Source organism: Rhizomucor pusillus (genome assembly GCF_041956525.1).
Source record: "Rhizomucor pusillus strain CBS 183.67 unplaced genomic scaffold VTP01scaffold_22, whole genome shotgun sequence".
Taxonomy (NCBI): domain Eukaryota; kingdom Fungi; phylum Mucoromycota; class Mucoromycetes; order Mucorales; family Lichtheimiaceae; genus Rhizomucor; species Rhizomucor pusillus.
In genome coordinates, this window is record NW_027192164.1 from 59,127 (window position 1) to 81,352 (window position 22,226).

The following is a 22,226-nucleotide window of genomic DNA, read 5'->3' on the forward strand; positions in this document are numbered from 1 at the left end:
AGGCAAGATCAAACCCGCAGTTATCAATGGAATATTGCCAGTCAGCTATTTTATCGCTCTGACATCCATAGAGTAAAATACCACATGCGGGTTCAAGAGACAACATTGGACAGGGGTTTGTACATGAATAATCATTGTTCATCAAATACATCTATGCTAAGAGTCTAGGATGATTGCGGTTGATGAGTTTTGGCTTCTAACTTTGCTTTTTTCAGCATCCTTCGCTGCTGATCCTTTTTGCGATCGTTTAGACGAGGTACAAAAGCCTTACCGGCCAGCTCGATGGACTCTAGCTCCAAGGAGGCTTCAGTCCTACGTCGCCCGACAATGGCAATGTTCTTTGTGCTTGGGATGCGCAGATAGTCCTCTTCACACTCAAAACCGCATTTACGCGCAATGTCTTTGACATAATGCGTGTAAGCCTTGTATTTGCCTCCATCTTCCGAGCTCCGGAGCGCCAGTGTCCGTGTCCCATCAAGAGCATAGAAACAGCAAGGTATCACCAAGAATCTGATGCATTCGTGTTCAGTGCTATACACATATATCTCTGCTGTTCTTTCTAACCTGCAATGCTCCCCCGACTTGTTAGCGATATATGGTATCCTATTTTCCTTGATGCATGAGTATATCTTGTACTTTCATTGTTCTACACAAGATAGATACTTGCCATGGTACCAATTCATCTGCATGGTTTCCAATAAGCCAATCAGCATCTGGGTAAGTTGTACTTGCCGGCTGCAATGTTTCTACTGCTTTGGGTGCTTAGTACTGCAACGTCGTTGTACGGAAGAAAGATGGGCAGACTTGCCTCGAAGCAAATCATGCTTTTCTCCCCGCAATTTTGCCCATATTTTTCGCTCAGCAATGTCTACACCGTAGCCAGGATATCCTTCACTCGATAGTAGATATGTTAACAATCCGTTCCCGCAACCTAGATCAACAAATCTCGGCTTTCTGAATTCGGGCTGTTAGTATTGGGATCCCAAGAGAGGAAAGAACGCGTGGCGAAACTTGCCTTGGTTCCGATTCCCAGAGACACATAAGATAGCTCGCAATGGCAATATCCTCAAACACAAACTTCCGAGGATCAGTTTTCTCAGTCCAGTTGCTGCAGTGATATATCAGTCTCGGATATTAACGACGGAGAGGTGGATAGAACAACATACGTGACAAGATCTTGCGCGTATTTAGCTTTGATACGTTGGTACATCTCCACATAGCGGTCTTTGGGCACCAAGATATCGTGCTGGGCGCGCTTCTTGTATCCTAATCGCTGCTGGATGCACCATTTGAATAGTTTGTGAAGCAATGTTCTCAGAGCATATTGCTTGGGAAAGGAGGTGGAGGAGTTGGTCACAGCAGATTCCAAAATGGTGGATTGAGAAGACTCACCATTTTCGGATCTGTCACAGCTACGTGATCGATGCTTGTGGGAACTAATTCCAAACGAAGAACGCCCTGTGCTTCATCTTTGCTGCTATGCATCAGTCATTTTTTATCTCGCGGATGCGTAAGTTAACGTTTACATACCAATGGTCGCCTTGTTCGGAAGAGTACACAAAGCTGTAAGCCCTGACCTATCAAACATTAGTACAGGGCTATGTTTGTTGTTGCCTCAGAACAAGTTCTTGTTTCCTCACTTTGGGGTAGTAGAACGGTAACTGCTGCACGAAATCCTCGGAATCTTCGATGTTGACCGCTGGTCGGTATACAACGCGTGCTTCATAGCCTGCCAAAAAAAAAAAAAAAAAAACTTGTTGGAGACGCTGCATGAAAAAGCAACTGCTTTGCAGATGTTACCTTGGTCGTGTGAGTCACGCTCATAATATTCGATAATCTCATCAAAAGGCGCATCTTTAGCTTTCCGTTTCGGCAAGAGGGTGCGGTGTATAGTTTCCCGTTGGTCTGTCGACGCTTGTTGACCTTGGAACTGCTTTCGAGACAATACTTTGGCTTCAAGCACAGGTGGTATGATAAGCTGCGGATCAACCGTCCATTTTTCCTGGTGTATTTCTTTTGGCTCAACTTAAAAAGTCTTTCCCAATCACTGATATCCAAAAACGTACGATTGTCTGCCAAAATGCATTGTAGTCTGCTGGAACAGTTTGTCGCGCTACAACGTACCACTGCTCGTTGCTTTTGATAGGACTGTTGAAGAATAGTTCGGGGGAGAAATATGAAAACAGCTGATTCGGGTCAATCGCAACATTTTCGCCGACATGTTCTGCGATGCCACTTTCAGTCCATCTGCAGAGAAGCCGGAATGAGTTAGATTGTATGACAAACCTTGTTCAGTAGTGTTGGCTTCTGCAGTGGATCGTTTGCTCATGGGCGTTGGGAAGAAACCTCCGTCCGTTCGAGGCAGTTTCAATAACCAGTAGCTGAGATGGATTATGCGTTTCTATTCTTGCTTGACAGAGCAAACAAGAGAATGTATGCAGGGAAGCAGTCGTCCCTGGATAGAACTTATGCATCAGGCAAACATTAACCAAACGCAAACAATTATGTGTTCCAAGTTCTTGAAATCCTATCTACTGTTTGTCAATCCAAACAATCCGAGGAAGGTGGATGATTTCATAAGTTGCTTACCCCGAGGGTCGACATTGGCCCCTGGCTAGCTATCCCTTGATCCTTGTATCCCTGGGAATGCATCGTCGACATATCCAGTAGCATTCAGCAATCTCCCATCTTGTCACGTTTTCCTTCCCGGAAATGATATCTGTGTCCCAGCAGGGAGAGAAGAAGAAGAAGAAGAAAGGCTCGCGTGCTGTCCCTTCACTGCCAGCAGGTTACTCTTTCTCTGTAACGCGAAAATTCCCCAACAAAGCTTTGATATGCTGGATTGGACAGAATTGTATACATGCTTAAATTGCGGATATTGCCAAAGCTAGTAAGGATCCAGCAACCGACAGCCTATTCATGCAGCAACGTTTTACAAGTAAACAAGTTGGTGAGTTGTTGTACGAACTGTGATCGTCCCTACAGGTGCAATAAGAGCATGCTCCAGCACCCTTCATCGGTGCAAATGCGTCTGTGCAGATGGGTGCGCGCAAAAAGGAAAAGAGAGTGAGGAGCGCCGATAATCCATTGCTATGCAGTAGATGGGCGCTCATTGATGTTACCTTTCTTTGGATTGGCGCCGAAAAAGGATCAATGCCAGAGTCCTAAAATCCATGTGTTTCAACACTCTTTTGGATCATTCTCCTCTTTCTATTTATTTCCTTCCTCTAGCATATACCACTTTCTTTGCTGGGGAAGGAGGGAAAAGATTGTACCTGGTATAAAACCCTGCAAACAACTTTTCATTTCCTTTTTTCCCTCTCTCTCCACACCTCTCCATACTCTTTCACGGAATGAAACCATCTCAGAATCGCGATCCCTGTTTGCTCGCAATAGATCTACCTCCGGGCTTGATAATCAGCAGCAACTCTTCCTTGACGTCTTGCGATCCCGATGCCGATCACGGACGATGCAGCAGTAATAACCAATCAAAACATACTGTCGCTTCAAGAAAATGTATCTCCCACCGACGACCAAGAAGACGACAGTTGCAATCCATTTCTCGGAAACGTAAACGCAGGACTGCGGCGAGTTTCCGACAACACAGTGTTGAAAAGGATACTGTCTCCATGCATTGCGGAACTGGAAAAGGTATGCAATGGAGCATATAAAATGGAAAATATGGTAGAAAAGAATGTACTCATGAACAAATGCTCAGATTTTCTGACCTCTTTTCCTTGGGAGGTTGCAACACAGATACTCCTGTTTCTTGATGTAAAAACGCTTGTCACAATGTCTGCAGTGTGCAAAGCTTGGTATGCACTTTCTAGGAGCAATGATATCTGGCGGAATCGGTTGAAGGATATGCAGTGGTCGGTGCAGGTGCCCAAGGAGTTTTCCCAGTCAAAAGATCGTTTGGACTGGCACTACATATACAAGCAAAAGTATCAATTGGAGCAGCGTTGGGCGACCGGTCGATTGCATGCACGGTATATGTTTGGGCATCGAGAAAGCGTCTATTGTGTTAGATTCGACGACGATGTCATTATCTCAGGCAGCAGGGACTATACAATCAAAATTTGGAGCACGAAAACATACGAGTGTATCCGTACCCTCCATGGTCACGATGGAAGTGTCTTGTGCCTTCAGTTTGATAAGGAAAAGATCATTTCGGGCTCATCGGACAAGACAATTATCATTTGGAGTTTGGAAACATTTCAAATATTAAAACGGCTGAGGGTAATACACAATCTTGCCTTTTCGAGAAAAGCATCCTCACGTTTGCCAAAAAATAATGTGTAGGGACATACAGGAAACGTGCTGGATGTAAACTTTAACGATACCTACATTGCATCTTGCTCAAAAGATCAGACGATCCGTCTCTGGGACGTCCATACAGGAGACCATGTTAGAACCATCCTAGCGCACAGTGGCCCAGTTAATGCATTAAGTCTCAAAGACGACCGAATAGTTTCCGCCGGCGGCGATGCAGTGATAAAAATGTGGGATGTAACAACTGGAGAATGTATTCGAGAATACACTGGTCACACGCGAGGGTTGGCATGCGTCCAGTACGACGGCAAACGGATTGTCAGTGGATCTAACGATAATACAATCAAGGTCTGGGATCCGGAGGTAAGGAACTCACCTATATTTTTCTGAAGTCCGCGCTAATGCATACTGAATTATTACATGATATAGACAGGTGCATGTCTTTCGAGTCTAGAAGGTAGATTCTGGGCAAATGAATTTCCTAGTATTATAGACATCCTCCTGATTGACTGCTTCGCTGTAGGGCACAAGGCACTTGTTCGAACACTTTGCTTCAATGACGAGAAGATTGTGAGTGGAAGCTACGATACAACCATCCGTGTCTGGGACATAAGGTATATATAGGGCAGAGTACAAGGAAGAAAGCACTGTGTTTGCTTAATACCTCAAATCTGCAGAACTGGCAGATGTTTGCTAAATTTTCAAAGTGGTCATGAAGGATGGGTGCTCGACGTTCGGTTTGATAAAAGTAGAATCCTGAGGTAACATTGAATCCTTGTATTTTTCGCTTGATAATCATCCTCATCCATATCCATTTTCTAGCGCTGGCGAAGATAACCCACTTATAGTAATGGATTTTTCCAAAGGAATCGATACCCGCTTCATCCCCTAATCCTGTAACTGTATTGTTGGCTTTATGCTCCTTGCTATTCACCTAAACATACATCTCCATCCGCCCAATGTCATCTAAAGATACGCTACATAGTTTCTCCCATGTACAGTCTCTTTTAGTCAAGTAGTCGTCCGTTTTTCCGTTCAATAATTAGAAAATACATTGATTTTGCTCATATTTCTTAATTGAAGTGATCAGTCAGTGTTATCTAGTAGCAGAGCAGTTTAAAGCAGGATAAAATCGGAAGTGGCAGACTTGTCGCCTATTTAGCCTCAATAAATATGCCATTGCTCTTTGCAACAGTCTCAGATTTGCTGGTGGGTGGAAAGTTTGACTTGAGTTATACAGACAGCAGGCAGATGGTGTGTCGAGCCTTCTGTACAGCAAAATTTTGCAACATGCAATCTGTCATGACGTTGATTCTATTTTGGGAGAATGGTCATATCCGCTTTCATTGCGATCAGATGACTGTCTGAACAGACTGCACAAAGTCGCAGTTTGACGCATATGATCTAATTACAACTTTTTAACTGCGCCAATGATCTGCCAATTCGCAATTTTGACAGCCAAGACCTGATGTAATGGATGAAAAGACGCTGAGGCGTTAGGAAAATGATCAAGATATATTCGCTACTGTTTCGTGCTCAAATGATTGTGCATGAATCGGCCTGGTCGCTTGGGTGCTGTCCACCTATTCCCAATCGCAAGGAAAATCCAAGTATCAAATTTGTATGTACATTTTATGGCAATTTATGTTAAAGATATTGGCTTCACATAAGCGTATTGAATAACATACGAATGTTGTCATTGCCACAATGTACCATTTGAGAATTGGACAGTGCCCAGCCAACGATGATCCTGTTTCCAATCGCTAACAAACGATTAACGCCTGCATCCATGGTGATACAGTAGCAAGAAACATTCTAGAATAATTAATTGCAGTTACAGTTGCCGTTGCCGAGCGTGAACCCAGTCCAGGTACAAGGGGATGTCCGTATCATACACTATAGGAAGTTAACAAACGTTAATGGACAGACAATGTGGTGATCGATGCAGTCTGGGCTGTAGCTTTAGTACTAGCTGAAACCTTGCGAACACCAATAGCACGGTCGATTTCGATTATAAAAGCATGAATTGCCGCATAGGCTTAGTTTTCGGGTGAGAATCGATACCAGAAAGCCAGTGACCAGACTACCTGGAGGACAACGGCAAAATCGACAGCTGATATCTCAGAAAACTCGATCACCGGATAACTGGGAATGATTATCCTTAATCAAGAAAGTGTTGATTCGTTTATTCGCCCACCATTTCTAAAGTTACCGAGTTTATGGCACGTTTACTTACAAATACCAGCGTCTATCAAAAAAAAATATAGTGGATCTCCTTAATATTCAACGAGCACTAAAGGGCTTAAAGTAATGGAAAATCGAAATATACGTCTGTGATGCATTTCCACTGTGCACCCTGTAATCCAAGAAGTGTTTCAAGAAGTAGTGAAAGGCTAGATATATACCAGGATGCTAATTTAAACCTGTCACACATCGTTATGATGAACTGAGTATGATTCGGTGAAACGGGGTTTATACCATTAAATGTTCATTTGATATATGTTATCATTGGGGTACACCAAGCATCAAGGGAGTATATCCTTTTGGGTATCATCAATGCATAAAATCAATCGAGTTCCGGCTCGTTGATGTGCATCGGGAGCAGTGTGAGAAGACAAGACTGCAGAGTCTGTGTAAGCCAGGAAGCAAGCAATTGAATAATTGGTATTATAACTGCAAAGAAAAAGGAATTAATAACGATAATACATCAGGGCAAGCACGGTCCATTTTCCGTCTGTGTACGGTTTAACGTCGCACAGAAACAGGTCGAGTAACTGTTCGTTGCTTTCATTTTATCATCATTGCGGCGGCCTGATCCTTTTCTCATCTCCTTTTTCTCTTTTTGGGCTTTCCCGCTTGGGCTGCCGAAAGATCTATTAGCCCGGTGAACGCATACATATACCCAGCGCACAGCAAGGCGTTTCTTCCTTCTTTTCTTTCTTTGCATTAACAGCTTCTGTTCTGAATTTCCTTCCGCCAATGTATAATTTCCAGACCGCAGCGTCGTGTCAACCTCAACAAGATATAGCGGCAATTCTTTCACTACCTACGGACGACTATGGCACGACAGATTCGCAAGCTATCCACGAGAAATCAAATACTATGCTCTGTGATGTGGTGCAGTCTTCGCAAAGCGGATACTACAATGTACACAACGCTCTAGTGGAGGATATTTCATATGCAAGCTCCGGAAGTAGCCCGACTCTTGGCCTTGGAACAGATGGATCCAAGGATCAATTCTCAGCCTTCCCACCACCAGCAGCAGCAGCAACAGCGGAAAGCTCTTCACACCAATATCAAACATTTTGTAACACGCGTCAGTTCCCGCTAGGAGAATCCTCGCTGACGACGGCGGCTGGTGATATAAACAACACAGCTATTGCATCGAGGACCGAGCCGCCCCTCCCTCCGGATACGCTGGCTACATCTCTTCCAACGTACTGGGACTCCGGAGCCATAAACACCATGGATAATACAAATACAGTGCACACTGGCTCGCCGTCTCAGTCGCAGGCCATGGACCTCAGTGCCTCTCCTGCTCTCAACACAAGCACCTGTCAGGACCGTGAAAGCAAACTTGATGTTCGAGAAGACGTATCAGCAAAATGCCGTCATCTTGCCGCTTCCTGTCTCAGCTCGGTACATGCTTCGGCTGACGAGGTGGTATCGGCGGGTGCTCGTTCAGATAGCTGCTGGTCAGCAGCAGCACCCTCGGAAGCTATCACGCCGGCAACCGTAAATAGGACAAACGCCGTGTCATCGTCTGGTATCGATCCCGACTGTGCTCGTCTTGGTCAAGGTGAGACAATCTCCTTATATTTCGATCTGACCCTTTACTTCCAAACAAACTGTTGACAATTCAAGTCTTCTATCCTTTCTTTTAACATTGTATCTGTTTTTCCAAGCAGGAACTGCTGCTGCATTGACACTTGATTTCTTCCAGCCACTCAAAACGGATACAAATATTAACTCCAAGGCCGGAATGCTTGCTCAGACGACCAACAACAACAACGACGACGGTTCTCACAGCAGCTTCAGTAGCAACAGCAGCGTCAGGACTTCCACTGCTGACAGAAACATGATCACCCAAGCAGAGAGCCAGGCTGCCGCTGCAATGCTCAGTTTCCCTGCAGCAGCACAGACCATGAGATACGATCCAGGCTTAAACTTTGACTTCTATCGCCGAAACTCGCAAGCATCAATCCCGGATGCTGCAGGCATGGTCGATTACTACAGCTCTGCTCCGATGCAAGTGACAAACACAGCAGGAGTGAGTTCCACTGATATCCACCAGCAACAGATATCAGCTACAGCGACTTCAACAGCGACGCCAGCAACGGAGCCCGTCGCTGCAGATCTTTTACCAGCAGACGCATTCAATGTGAACACATATTCCTACATGGCTAAACCGGCAACCTATCAGCACCGTGCGTCGCTGCCTAACCTGTACTTTTCACAGCAATTTCCAGGGAACTTCTGTGACTCTTCTTCAGCTATCCAGACTCAAGCGCATCATCATCGCCACCACCACCACCAGCAACAATCAGCTACGCCCAACTCGTCTGGCACCTCACTCGAAGCAATGTACAAATCCATGAATACAGGCAACAATGGCATATTCGAGATTGAAAATGGGTTGCTGGAGCCCTTCAACTATAACAATGGCCTAGGATCCAAAAAGAAAAGGGAACAAAGCCCTCTCGCAGGAGATCAGCGAAAGCGCAGACATTTAGGTCTTGACTATGGCCAGACAGAAGCTGCTGTTACAGGGGACAGCGGTGGTGGTGGTCAGGACTCGTTTGAATTGCAGTTCACCAAACAAAGAAGTCGTTCCTTGGATTTCGGGACGTCAGTGGCAGACGCGTCTTGGTTGAACATGACTCAAGAGGATGATTACCCGGACATATCGCGCAGCGACTTGGAAGCTGCCAAGCATGACCCAAGTGCTATCCCTAGACGGCAGAAGCCTCGGTATGATGGGGACGACTACACCCCAAAGTGGGTCCGGTACACGGGCCAGCTCAAGGAAGGGTATTGCGACAGCTGCAAGCCTGGTAAATGGCTCCAGCTGAAGAATAGCGCTTACTGGTAAGTGAAAATGCACTGATCAGCACCGCTGCTGGATCCCCTATATAATTACTTATTTTTTCATAAATCCCTGTTCAGGTACCACAAACAATTCTTCCACGGCATATCATCTGTCTCTGGAAAACGCTTCATGGAGCCTCTGGAACGAAGAGCAGGCGAGCAAGATACAGTGGAAGGTCTATGTCACCAATGCCGGCAATTTGTACCTATATGCAACGCCAAACGCAAAACGAGTGTGTTGTGGTACAGACATGCTCACAAGGTAACAAACAAGGAGAAGTTTGCTGCTGCTGCACGCAATTGCAGAATCTAACATTACCTTTGCAGTGTCATATCTACGATAAACCAAAATCCAGGGTCACGGGGGACAACGGGTCCAAAAGAAGTAATGGCAACAACAAATTGTATTAATGAAGGAAGGGGATGTCGTTGGTTTCAATTCCAATGCTGGACACAATTGAAGCCTACTACATGAACGTACTACTTGTAACGATGCACAGTAAAACTTTCCAGATTCTATAGTTTTCTTTTCTGCATAGCAGATACAGCAACACTATACACAATTCACTAAAAATCATCGAGAAAAGACACATCCTGTTGAAAAGAAACAGTGAACTTCTGCCAAAAATGCAGTAGTCATGCATAGCCGTTGGCGCCCTATCCAATCGTTTAAAAACCCTCTGGTGGCAATACATGTGTGTAGCCTTCATTTAGTGTACCTTATTTTGTGAAAGTAAACGACTGTGCACATTGCACATGGTGATAAAAGAAATTTAGCGCTCACTTGACGTTGTAAAACTGTCGTTTGCTCTTCATAAATCAGAATTTCGACGAGACGACATAGAATGCAGCCCTAAATATCGCTCCTCATCGATATATATGCTTGACATCTTGTTTATTGAATATTCTTATTTGCGAAGACACCAGTAGCGTCGAATGAACTCGTGCGTTCCTTGCATCGCACATAGCATCTAGTAGATTTACAGTAACTCAAAGTAGATCAGATTGCTTTCAGGTGTTCCTGCATCGACAGCCGCGCAAAGTATGCTGTAATTCAGGATTACTAAAAATCGACATACCCTGAAGGGGATCCAATCATGCAAATCGGGGCAGCTTTCCAGAACAGGCTGTCTTCAAGCATAAGCTCTGGTTTATATTTAAACAGCCTTACCACCAATCAAACGCTGACCTTTTTATAGAGAAGTACTTCGCTTATATTTTGTAAAATTCAGTTGATACCAACGGCGTATTGAAAGTTGCTTCCCTACAATTGTTTCCTGTTCTATTGGATGCCAACATGCACGAATGGGATTCGCTAGCAATGCGGAATAGAGATTATCCGAGCCGACAGATGATGACGTTTACATGCAATTTTTTTTTCTCTGCTGCGACCGGTCCTTTCGTTACTTCTTTTTCTCCCTTCTTCTTTTACAACTACTCTTGTCCTCAGTGATTCGAGTTTTTTGACGACCACACCTTGCAAGCGCCACGCTCCGTCAAATCAATACAAACCTCAAAAGACAAAGTCAAAGAACTTGTTCATGTTTTGTTCATCACTGGACTGGAAACGGAATTCCCAGCAGCAACAGCAAGACAGCATAGAGCAGTTTCAGTTACATCACTTTCTCAAGGTTAAAAAGAAGATCTTGACTTCGTAAAACCAGCTTTTCTCATTGGACAACTCTCTCTACTCTTTTTCTCTCTCTCTCTATACACTTTACCTGACCAACAAAAATTTCCTCTCTGCGTTTATTGTCTACTAAAGATTACAACCAATCATGGCTGCCATTAACGTTCGACGTGATGTCAAAGATTCCTTCTACCGCTACAAGATGCCTCGCCTGATTTCCAAGGTAAGCCAGAGCCCTACTTGCCAATTGATTAGACAGATTTGCTCACTTGCTTTGCGCCAGGTTGAAGGCAAAGGCAATGGTATCAAGACTGTAGTCCCCAACATGGCCGAGATTGCTCGTGCTTTGTCTCGCCCGCCTTCTTATCCAACCAAATTCTTTGGATGTGAACTTGGCGCTCAAGTCAAGCTTGATGACAAGAATGAGCGCTATATTGTCAATGGTGAGCACGATGCGGATAAGCTTCAGGATATATTAGACGGCTTTATTTCCAAGTTCGTGCTTTGCCCATCCTGCCGTAACCCTGAAACAGATCTGGTACGTTGGTCTTGAATGTGTATAATTATATAGTCCTTATTTTCTCACTTCCATGGATGATAGATAATCAAGGGTGACGATATTCTGATGGATTGTAAAGCATGCGGTGCCCGCAATCTAGCCGACATGCGTCACAAGCTAGCAACTTTCATTCTGAAGAACCCACCTGCGCAGGAATCCAAGAAGCAGCGCAAACAGCGCAAGGCTGCTACTGCCCAGGCCAATGGAACCGATGAGAATGGAATGCCTGACTCCCCTGTCCAGGAGGAAGTCGAGGATGTAGCTGGATCTGACGATGATCTTATCACTCAGCGCATCAACAAGGAAGCAGCTGGATTGAACCTTGAAAGCAAGCTCGCTCAAGAGGATTGGTCTGAGGACACCAGCGAACAAGCCGTTGCCGAGCGCATGCGCGAATTGAGTGTTAAGGGCATTGGCGGTCTTGGTGATGAAGACGAGGAAGAAAACAAGTACGAGGCCTTTGGTGTTTGGCTTGAGGAGCAAGAAGAACCTAGCGATGCGGAAATCATTGCCAAGGCTAACGAACTCGGTGTCCTCGGCAAATACAAGGCTTGCCAAGTCCTAGTTCAATGTATCTTTGACGAAGCTATTGTTACCCAGATTCCCAAGCGTGTGAAGCTGCTCCGCAAATTTGTTACTGGCGAAAAGCACCAGAAGGCTGTTCTCGGAGGCATTGAACGTCTTGTCGGTTTGGAATACAAGGATAAGCTTCTCAAGAAGGTTCCTGTCATCTTGATGAAGATTTACGATCTTGATATCGTCGAGGACGAAGTGTTCTTAAAGTGGGGTGAAAAGCCCTCGAAGCGCTACGTTGAGAAGGACATTTCCAAGCAGGTCAAGACTGCTGCTAAGCCTTTCCTGGAATGGCTTGAAAACGCCGAGGAGGAGTCCTCCGAGGAAGAATCTGATTAGTTTGGTGAATGAACGACGACGTAACAATATGAATATCCCTTGCGTTTATCGAATAAAGAATGAGAAATATTATTCCTTATCATCGCTTTTGAATGCAGGTATCGGCATATCTGTACATGTAGGCAAAGTTTAAATCGAAGATCGATCGTTCGTGCTTAAGCTAGAAGATGCACAGAGCAGTAAAAGAACCTGCATCACACCAATGTAATTTGTTCGAAACAAGATAATCAACTTCTACTCACCTTCTCGTTCTCATGTTACTGGCCGTTGGATATATCAGTACGTAATGGAAGAATAAGAAGATCTTTGTCGTCGTCCGTTCTTGCATGCATCGCATGCGTGACGCGACCGCTGGGTGCATGCATGTCATAATATGCACAGATAAAACTTGCCACTACTACATGACATGTAAAGAGCAGCAGTGCTATATATAGACAGGAGTTTGGCGCTTCAAAGGGGAGCTACTTGCAAAGTACCGAAAAGGTTTTGAAGGGAGGGTAATCGTGTGTGATATATATTTTAGGAGACTCCCGAGATGAGGGATGATGTTCAGAGTAGCAGCAGCACATTCAAGCGTATCCTTTTTACCCCTTGTTCTTACAACGTCGTGCGGAGCATACAGACACGCATCAATTTTACGCGTGCAGCACATATTGGATGCATAAGTTTCAGCAGCTAGTAGGACAGCAGTATGCATATACATTTTCATTCAATTTATACATGGGCTCGGACAGCAGTCCATGTACATACTTGCCCCACACATCACTGCAATCCTGATATAGCAATGCTTCCACGTTGTTGCGTTATCCCAAGTTGCGGATGATCAGGAGAAACGCGATGGCCAGGCAGATAGCAAAAAGTCATTAGACGGTGGCGGCGGCAGATAGAAGGGGGAAGGAGAAACTTCCTCTGTTTACACATGAATGTCATTAAAAACCTCAGTGTAGAGCCGGACAGCATGGATATATATCATAGCGAAAAAACTATATATATACAATGCATTGGTTCCCCCCTTTCCCTGCATTCTCTCTTTCGCTTTCCTCTCTTCCCTCCTCCACTCCATCAGACACCTTTTCCCGGACCTCACGCTCGTTTGTAAGCAAGAAAGAAATATGGGAATCTTGCGTTTCTCGAAAAGAGAAAAGAAGCAACCGATACTGGCCCGATCATACTCTTCCACTGCATCCTGTCGACACGCCGAACAAAAGGACAATAATCTCAACCAGGAGCGCGTCGCCCTTACGGACGAATTTATCAGCGGCAGTGCGTTCAGAGCAATTTTGAATGACGACAATGGAGGCACGTTGCTAGATAACATCCTGACCGAACTCCGTCCACATTGCACCGATTCTCAAGGTATTTTTGATGTAGTGTTATAGATATAAAGTTTTCTGTATTCACAAGTTATATGTAGTAGAAATCATGAGATCCTACCCATCATCGTCCACAGTATCCTTGAATAATTCTCGCGCATTCCATCAGTCTTCTAAGGATACCGCAAGTGCCGAGAGAGCGAGCCCTAATCACACAGAGCAAGATAAGAAACCAGAAGAGGATTGGTTAGATGGAGAAGAGTGGCAGTTTGAGGATTTTCTCGCCAAAAAATACATTCATGCGACGAGGCGGCGTCAGCAGCGACTGAGTTCCAAAGAAATCGTATCTCGACCGAGTGATCTCAAAGATAGGCAGCAACGACAACCGCCAGTCTGGTCAATCGATCAGCTGCAGCAGCAGCAGCAGCAGCAGCGTCACTCGTCCTCAGTCTTTGTTTCTCCATCGATCGCGCGGCACTCATCCACATCGTCCCCACTGTCGAACCTGCGGTGGCGAGCTTCTTCCTTAAAGTCAAAAAGCAATACACAATCTCGTAATTCACAGGTAAAGGACGCACGGTTCCAGGAGTCTTGAATGATCGCATGCTGACAGTGATTCAAGACGAGCAAAGAGGATTCAGGCAACATCGGTCAATCCAATCGTCGATCGTCCAGTGTGGCAAGAGGATCTCAAGCAGCAAGTCCAGCGTTGGAAAATCGACGCTTCGGGAGTGGAAACGCATCAGCGCCTACTCCTCCGCCAGATTCAGCGTTGCATGGATCTGCACTCCCTACGACAAACCGCAATGCCTTGAAAGGTTCTGATAGGCAGACGCAAGGCACACAGTCATCCTCGCCAACCAAGGGGAGGAAAATACGGTCGTCAGGAACGGAATCAACGCTGCTACAGCAACCATGGGAGCGACAACAACATCGACAGCAACGGCAATCATTGGTACCGAATTCAATAATGGATACAACTGAGAAGCGACGTGTAGACAAGGCCACTATGACAAGCGATCTACAGTGGTGCCCAACAGCACATCTGCATTGTTGTCACTATCATCAATGTCGTCGGCAACAGCTTAATTGCTGTGTGACACCAAATGCCATCCGATATCCAGGAACCGGAGAGACTTCTCCGCCATCCTGTGTCGCGCAAATGCCATGTCCGGCGGCCTCGTGCTGTCACAGCCATAAGACACCATGCGCACATGTCCAATGCTATTCACGGAATCACCGCAGCTGCTGCTCCGGCACAAGGTCATCTTCTACAATCATCGAGACAAGAGCGACGACTGATACCAACAGCAGCAGCAATAATGAAAGTACAAACAGTTCAATTTCTTCCTGCATCACTTGCAGCAGCGATACTCAGTCGTCACTGTGGCATCCTTGTTATCCGTGCCACCGTCAACATTCCCCTTGCGGAGAAGGAGGCTGTTTCCACCACCACCACTGCTTTAATTATTATCACCATCACCACCACCACAAACCCCATCATCATCATCTTCAACAGCAGCAGCAGCACTGTCTGCACGCACATCACGACCACCACCGTTTCACTCCGCTTGTGCCCCATTCATCCTCTTCTGAATCCACCCAGCACCGTTATCATCGTCATCATTATCACCACCACCACTTCCATTTGCATCCTCCTCCGAGCCATAGCTCGCAGTATCTTTGCGTTAATCATGTACATGGGCGATCTTCCTCCGCTGCAGGCAGCAGGGGATCGTTTGTATCTGCAGACTCTGCCGTGTAAGCGCGCGGCAAGGGCAGGCGGCTACATCCAGTAGTAGTAGTAGTAATATTGCATAGCTGTAGATTAACATGTAATATATATCTTCTGGTATGCTGCGGGAACCTTCCTTTTTGTGAATCTGACAACCAAATAATGCCCCCTAATTAGCTGGTTACAGTAGATTATTTTTCCCTTTCGCGAACCCCTTCCATGTACAAGGACTTAATAATGATAATTTGGTGCATTTCTGTAATTATTCAATGATACCTTTTTTCCACTAGCACGTAGTAGGTAAACGGGCCGAGAGCAAATGTATATAGACTATTAGCTTTCTTGATTTGGTGGTCGGGGTGGTATGAGCTATTTTGAGAGAGGCAAGAAAGAGGAGGATCGGGACGAACGGGGTCGCCCATTTTTGGTGTGAAGAAAAAAATAGCAGCAGCAGCAGCAAGCATCAGCAAGCAACCCAAAGAAGGCGCCCTGGGGCTTTTTTTTTTCTTTCTCTTTTCTTTATCTTACTTGTCCTTTTCCTTTTTCTTCTTCTTTCCCTTTTGTCCAGACCTACCCCCTGGTTTCCTGTCACTGCCCTCAGCATTAAATCATGGGCAAACAGAAAAAAGGCGCAAAAACTAGCAACGATGCTGACGACCTCGCAACGTTGACCGACGACAACCTGTCCGCGTGTTTGCGCAACAGATACGACACTTCTAGGATCTACACTCTGCTCGGATCGAGTCGCCTCGTCGCTGTAAACCCCTACAAACATGTACCCGTCAACGACGACAATGTCGGCCTTGAATACGTCGCTGCCTACAAGGACCTTCAGCAACAGCAGCCTCGACCGCAACCCCATCTCTTCGATCTCGTTAATCGGGCATATTTCTATATGCGTCGAACAGGCACTGATCAGGCCATGGTGATAAGGTGGGTGGCACATGGATATATTTATATCTATCACACATCATACCCTCTTTCGATATATCTATTCGCTTTACTGACAACGGTAAATTCCTTCCATTTATAAAAAATTAATGACAGTGGCCAGTCGGGCAGTGGAAAGACCCAGATCCGTAATTTGATTATCCGCCATTTGGTGCGACTCAGTAGCCACAAGAAAGAAAGCAAAACGCAAACGCAACTCATACATTCACAAAAAGTCCTCGATGCATTTGGAAGCGCTGCAACAGCCCTGAGCAACGAGGCTTCGCGGTACGGCTACTATGCAGAGATCCAGTTCAGCGAACGTGGGCGGATGGTGGGCGCAAAGACCATTCATTATTTCCTCGAAAAATCGCGGCTCACGTCTTCATCTCCGAGGGAAGGCAATTTCTCGGTTCTTTACCAGCTGGTAGCCGGTGCAACACCGGAAGAACGCTCCGCACTTCACTTGCAGAGCCAACAGTTGGAGCACTACAACTACCTCCAAAAGTATAGACGACCCATCACTCCAGCCGATGCGGAAGACTTTGCCGAACTCAAGGCAGCGCTCAAACTGGCAGGATTTAGACGTGATCACATCACTCGCATCATCCAACTGCTCGCTGCCATTTTGCATCTCGGCAACTTGGTATTCGTCGACCCAGAAGGTTCCCAAAACAATCAAGATGCTGCATACGTCAAGAATACAGACATTCTGGACCTCGTTGCTGACTTTTTGGGTGTCGATCCTCGTGCACTCGAAAACGTGCTGGTCTTCAAGACAACAATGTTCCGGAAGGATGTCACAACCCTCATTCTCAATGCAGAGCAAGCACGGTTGCAGCGAGACGAACTCGCTAAAACACTCTACTCGCTGCTGTTCGCCTGGATGGTGGAAAGGATCAACGACAAGCTGTGTGTCGAGGATAGCAAGTTTAGCAGTTTCATCGGCGTGCTTGATTTGCCTGGGCCACACTACACAGATGAGGCTAACCGGTTCCACTCTTTCCTTGTTAACGTGGCTGCCGAACGTATACAGAGTTTCCTGACAACGCAGCTCTTTTCTGAAGCCGAACTCAGTGCTTACGACAGCGAAGGTGTTGCTATGCCTCGAGTGACAAGTGGATATCAGGCTCAAGACATGCTTGACTTGCTGTACAGACCTTCACGTGGCGTGTGCACCATTATCAATGACATGTCCGAGAACGCCCAGAAACGACAGTTGACCGACGCCGATGTAGTTGATTCTCTCGTCAAATACAATGGCAACAACGCACTGTTCTCGACAAAGACCGCACCGGGCAGCCAGCAACGTCTGTTTACAATCCAGCACTTTGGCGCGCCTGTCACGTACGATCCAAATGGGTTCCTTGTCGATAATTCCGACCAGGTCGCCGTCGACTTTGTATCACTGTTCCGCGGCGGTGCTGGAATGCCATCCTCGTGGAACGCATTCCTTGTGGATATCTGGGGCAAATACCTGACCACTGAAAGTCACCCGCGCAACGAGGCCGCAGTCGTGTCTGCTCATCAGAAGCCTACACGTTCTCCATCAGTGCGTCAGAGCCAGCGAAAGAAGAAGGCCGAAGGTGCTGCAGGCGCAAATGCAGAGGATCCGACAAAGAAAGCAGGCATTCTCGCGCAAGTTCAGAAATCTCTGGATGATCTTACAACAACTTTCCAAGAAGCCAAGCTCTGGTCCGTTTACTGTATCCGTCCAAATGACAACCAGAGCGGCACGCAGTTCGATACACGAATCGTCGATGCGCAGATTAGAGGCTACGGATTGCTAGATATTGCAAGAAAGGTGCAACTCGAATATGCCATCTCATATACCCACCAAGAGTTCCTCGATCGCTATGCGGTGCCTTTGCAAAGCATGGCTCCAGGCATCGATAGAACCGGGCATTTACCTAGAGCCCAAATGGAATCAATCGCAGAGCAACTTGGCATGGACAATTCTCAAATGGCTGTTGGCTCCAACAAGGTAAAAAGGAAAAGAAAAAGAAAGAGGAATTCAATCAATCACATATACCTTTGTTTTTCTGACATTTTTTCCCGATATGATAGGTATTCTTGGCCGATTCAACCTGGCGTCTGCTAGAAGATCGTCTGCGTGCAATGGAAAAGGATGAGCAACGCCGTAACCGCGATGCAAACAAGGCCGCTGCTGCACTTGCTGCCGGTCCACCGATTGAAGAGGAAGACGAGGAAATGATGGGTCGCGATGCCAGCCACGACCCTGAAGAATCGCTGCTGCAAAGACACATGACTGGATCGAGCAGAAACGCATCGCCAACCGAACTTCATGCCATGACAGCTGCTTCCGCAGGTCTACCACCACCGCCGTCACGATACCACAGCCAGATGATGGATGAACAACGCTCATTCTACTCTGAGGACGACTATTACTACAATGATGGCATGAGTAGCAGCCGCTATCACGAGAATGACGACTCTATGTACGGATCCGAGTCATATATTAATACTCACGATACCGATCCAAAGGGCATGATGCTTCATCACCCTCAAATGAACGAAAAGGAAAACCTCAACGAAACCGAAGAAGACGAATCCTCCCAGACGCCAGGGCGCAAACGATGGCTTTTCTTCGTATGGGCCGTCACTTGGTGGATTCCGACTCCATTTTTGATCTGGTGCGGTCGCATGAAACGCAAGGACGTGCGCATTGCTTGGCGCGAAAAGGTCGCTCTTTGTATCATTATCTTGTTCCTCTGTGCATTCGTCATCTGGTTCCTGGTCTTCTTTGGTGAAATCGTCTGTCCGCATCAAGCCGTCTTTTCCGACAACGAATTGCAAGCACACAGCGACAAGGATAAAGCATACGTGGCTATCCGCGGTGAAGTCTTCGATCTCACGGCGTTCGCCCCGCGTCACTATGTCAGCGGTGTCATTCCAACCGACTCGGTGCTCGAGTATGCTGGTACGGATGCTTCAGATTTGTTCCCTATACAAGTTTCCGCATTGTGTCAAGGCGTGACTGGATCCGTGGATCCTTCGGTGCCTCTCACATTCACCTTTAACAACACCGACACGAACGCTAAATACCACGACTTTACGTATTCATCGTATCCCTATCAGCCTGATTGGTACTATCAGCAAATGACCATGCTTCGAAAACAGTACAAAATCGGAAACATGGGTTACGAACCGCACGAGGTCTATACGCAGGCAACAGAAGGCACAACTGTCAGTGGCATCAAGACTAACCGTCAGTGGGCTATCATTGACAACTGTGTCTATGACTTGACGCTGTACAACATGGGAGGCCGCACGCCTGTAGCACCACCGGGCGAGACACCACCTAGCAACGTCGATGTGAATTACATGGACTCTTCCATTGTGCAGCTTTTCCGAGAAAAGTCAGGCTTGGATATCACTGAAGATTTCAACAAGTTGCCGTTGGATGCAGCAGTCAAGCAACGCCAGCTGGTGTGTCTGCGGAACCTATTCTTTGTCGGTCTCGTCGATTCACGTAACTCTGCTCGGTGTCAATTCTCGACCTACCTGCTCCTGATAGTTACCGTTCTGCTGTGTGCTGTCATGGTGTTCAAGTTCTTGGCTGCGTTCCGTCTCGGGAGCACACGCGCTCCCGAAGAGCTTGACAAGTTTGTCATCTGCCAAGTCACATGTTATACTGAAGACGAGGAATCGCTGCGAAAGACGATCGATTCGATTGCAACACTCCGGTACGACGATAAGCGCAAATTGTTGTTTGTTATCTGCGATGGTATGATTGTCGGTAGCGGTAACGATCGACCTACACCGCGAATTGTACTGGATATCCTTGGCGTGGATCCGCAAGTCGATCCCGAGCCACTGTCGTTCCAATCCGTCGGCGAGGGCCAGAAACAGCACAATATGGGCAAGATCTACTCTGGATTGTACGAAGTGTCAGGACACGTTGTACCTTACCTGGTGGTCGTAAAGTGCGGCAAGCCTACCGAGCGACAGAAACCTGGCAACCGTGGCAAGCGTGATTCGCAGCTGATCTTGATGCAGTTCTTGAATAGAGTCCACTTTGATGCACCCATGTCGCCTCTTCAGCTCGAAATGTATCACCAGATGAAGAACGTTATCGGTGTCAGTCCTTCGCTGTATGATTTCGTGCTTATGGTGGATGCCGACACTGAAGTGATGCCTGATGGTCTCAACAACCTGGTTTCCTCGATGGCACACGACTCGAAAATTATCGGTATTTGCGGCGAAACTACACTGGCGAACGAGAAGGCAACGTGGGCTACGATGATCCAAGTGTACGAATACTTTATTTCCCACCACATGACCAAGGCTTTCGAATCGCTCTTTTCTACCGTGACATGTTTGCCCGGTTGTTTCACCATGTATCGTATCCGCACCGTCGATGGCAAGCGTGCCTTGTTCTGCAGCAACGAAATCATTGAAGAGTATGCAATCAACAAGGTAGACACGCTCCACAAGAAGAACTTGCTGCATCTCGGTGAAGATCGTTACCTCACGACACTGCTTTTGAAGCATTTCCCGACCTTTAAAACGAAATTCACGCCGGATGCAAAGTGTCAAACGAACGCGCCAGATATGTGGAATGTCTTGGTATCACAGCGTCGTCGATGGATCAACTCTACCATTCACAATCTCGGTGAACTTGCATTCTTACCACGTCTTTGTGGTTTCTGCTGTTTCTCAATGCGTTTTGTTGTCATGCTGGATTTGATCAGTACCTTGGTGATGCCCGCGATTGTCGGATATCTTGGTTACCTTATCTATAAGCTCGCCACTCTTGAGAACACGGTGCCCATCTTGACTATCATTGTCATTGGTGGTACATACGGTTTGCAAGCATTGCTGTTCATTGTCAAGCGCCGCTGGGAGTATATTCTTTGGATGTTGGTCTCCATTCTGGCTATTCCGGTCTTCTGGTTCTACATTCCTATCTATGCTTACTGGCACTTTGACGATTTCTCTTGGGGTAACACACGTATTGTGGTCGGTGAAAAGGGCAAGAAGACGACTGTCGTCGATGAAGGCGAGTTTGATCCCAAGTCTATACCGTTGATGACTTGGTCGCAGTACGAAAAGAATCTGCTCGCGGAGGACTTCTGGGATGACACCATGTCTCAAGGCAGCAGCAGAAGCAGTTACACACACAGAAGCAGGATGCGAGCCGGCACACCAATGCTTGGTCCTGGAGGAGGAGGAGCAGAATCAGTGTACGGAGGTGTAGGCCCAGGCGGGGACAACATGAGCATGTATACCCACAGCATGATGTTGAACCCCCAACCACAGCAGCAGCACGCCAGGGCTTCTCAAGCAAGCTTCTTCCCTGACGGTGGCAGCATGATGATGCCATCTTCAGCTTCGATACCCATGATGCCTTATCCATCACAGCAACAGCACATGAACGCGCCGCCAGCTGGACGCTCATCCATGGCATCCTTCGGTCCAGAGGCATACCTCAACCAACAACGCCAGTCATCGCGGCCGTCGCTCATGCCATCCTCCTCATCATACGTCATGCCTCCTCCGCCTGCATCCATCCACAACGACGGTAGCAGCCAATCTCTTTTGATGGAAGAGTTCTCAAGCACCCAAGGACCAAGCAACGAAGAAATCTTGGCCGAAGTCAAGAGAATACTGAGCACTGCCGATCTCACCAAGGTCACTAAAAAGCAAGTTCGTGAAGAACTCTCCAACATCTTTGGCGTCTCCATGGCCAGCAGAAAAGACTACATTAATGCATGTATCGAAAACGTTTTACAAGGCCGCATGTAAACAAAAAAACTGCACTCT

The 22,226-nt window shown here is 46.6% G+C and overlaps 9 protein-coding genes across 9 annotated transcripts; 8 read left to right on the forward strand and 1 right to left on the reverse strand.

Moving 5' to 3' along the window:
- Positions 1-164: 164 nt before the first annotated feature.
- VTP01DRAFT_5403 (uncharacterized protein) lies at positions 165-2,329 on the reverse strand (the record flags this gene model as incomplete). Its single annotated transcript, XM_069384192.1, has 12 exons — positions 165-510; positions 565-603; positions 668-749; positions 809-954; positions 1,016-1,108; positions 1,167-1,327; positions 1,393-1,474; positions 1,531-1,577; positions 1,641-1,729; positions 1,801-2,002; positions 2,067-2,224; positions 2,287-2,329. 12 exons carry the CDS (start codon positions 2,327-2,329, stop codon positions 165-167), a joined length of 1,488 nt encoding a protein of 495 aa, XP_069235320.1.
- A 1,024-nt stretch (positions 2,330-3,353) lies between these two features.
- Positions 3,354-5,164, forward strand: VTP01DRAFT_5404 (uncharacterized protein; the record flags this gene model as incomplete). Its single annotated transcript, XM_069384193.1, has 7 exons — positions 3,354-3,651; positions 3,719-4,239; positions 4,303-4,635; positions 4,702-4,729; positions 4,796-4,886; positions 4,950-5,033; positions 5,095-5,164. 7 exons carry the CDS (start codon positions 3,354-3,356, stop codon positions 5,162-5,164), a joined length of 1,425 nt encoding a protein of 474 aa, XP_069235321.1.
- Positions 5,165-5,776: 612 nt separating this feature from the next.
- Positions 5,777-6,297, forward strand: VTP01DRAFT_5405 (uncharacterized protein; the record flags this gene model as incomplete). The annotated part of the gene is made up of 3 exons (XM_069384194.1): positions 5,777-5,882; positions 6,113-6,142; positions 6,200-6,297. The coding sequence occupies 3 exons, from the start codon at positions 5,777-5,779 to the stop codon at positions 6,295-6,297; spliced, it is 234 nt and encodes a 77-aa protein (XP_069235322.1).
- Positions 6,298-7,251: 954 nt separating this feature from the next.
- Positions 7,252-8,156, forward strand: VTP01DRAFT_5406 (uncharacterized protein; the record flags this gene model as incomplete). The annotated part of the gene is made up of 2 exons (XM_069384195.1): positions 7,252-8,071; positions 8,137-8,156. 2 exons carry the CDS (start codon positions 7,252-7,254, stop codon positions 8,154-8,156), a joined length of 840 nt encoding a protein of 279 aa, XP_069235323.1.
- Positions 8,157-8,254: 98 nt separating this feature from the next.
- VTP01DRAFT_5407 (uncharacterized protein) lies at positions 8,255-9,771 on the forward strand (the record flags this gene model as incomplete). The annotated part of the gene is made up of 3 exons (XM_069384196.1): positions 8,255-9,360; positions 9,439-9,622; positions 9,688-9,771. The coding sequence occupies 3 exons, from the start codon at positions 8,255-8,257 to the stop codon at positions 9,769-9,771; spliced, it is 1,374 nt and encodes a 457-aa protein (XP_069235324.1).
- A 525-nt stretch (positions 9,772-10,296) lies between these two features.
- Positions 10,297-11,018, forward strand: VTP01DRAFT_5408 (uncharacterized protein; the record flags this gene model as incomplete). Its single annotated transcript, XM_069384197.1, has 3 exons — positions 10,297-10,304; positions 10,376-10,402; positions 10,820-11,018. The coding sequence occupies 3 exons, from the start codon at positions 10,297-10,299 to the stop codon at positions 11,016-11,018; spliced, it is 234 nt and encodes a 77-aa protein (XP_069235325.1).
- A 120-nt stretch (positions 11,019-11,138) lies between these two features.
- Positions 11,139-12,461, forward strand: VTP01DRAFT_5409 (uncharacterized protein; the record flags this gene model as incomplete). The annotated part of the gene is made up of 3 exons (XM_069384198.1): positions 11,139-11,213; positions 11,274-11,528; positions 11,592-12,461. The coding sequence occupies 3 exons, from the start codon at positions 11,139-11,141 to the stop codon at positions 12,459-12,461; spliced, it is 1,200 nt and encodes a 399-aa protein (XP_069235326.1).
- Positions 12,462-13,573: 1,112 nt separating this feature from the next.
- On the forward strand, positions 13,574-15,573 carry VTP01DRAFT_5410 (uncharacterized protein; the record flags this gene model as incomplete). The annotated part of the gene is made up of 4 exons (XM_069384200.1): positions 13,574-13,817; positions 13,876-14,339; positions 14,397-14,729; positions 14,899-15,573. The coding sequence occupies 4 exons, from the start codon at positions 13,574-13,576 to the stop codon at positions 15,571-15,573; spliced, it is 1,716 nt and encodes a 571-aa protein (XP_069235327.1).
- A 546-nt stretch (positions 15,574-16,119) lies between these two features.
- Positions 16,120-22,208, forward strand: VTP01DRAFT_5411 (uncharacterized protein; the record flags this gene model as incomplete). Its single annotated transcript, XM_069384201.1, has 3 exons — positions 16,120-16,442; positions 16,557-18,423; positions 18,507-22,208. 3 exons carry the CDS (start codon positions 16,120-16,122, stop codon positions 22,206-22,208), a joined length of 5,892 nt encoding a protein of 1,963 aa, XP_069235328.1.
- Between the last annotated feature and the right edge of the window lie 18 nt (positions 22,209-22,226).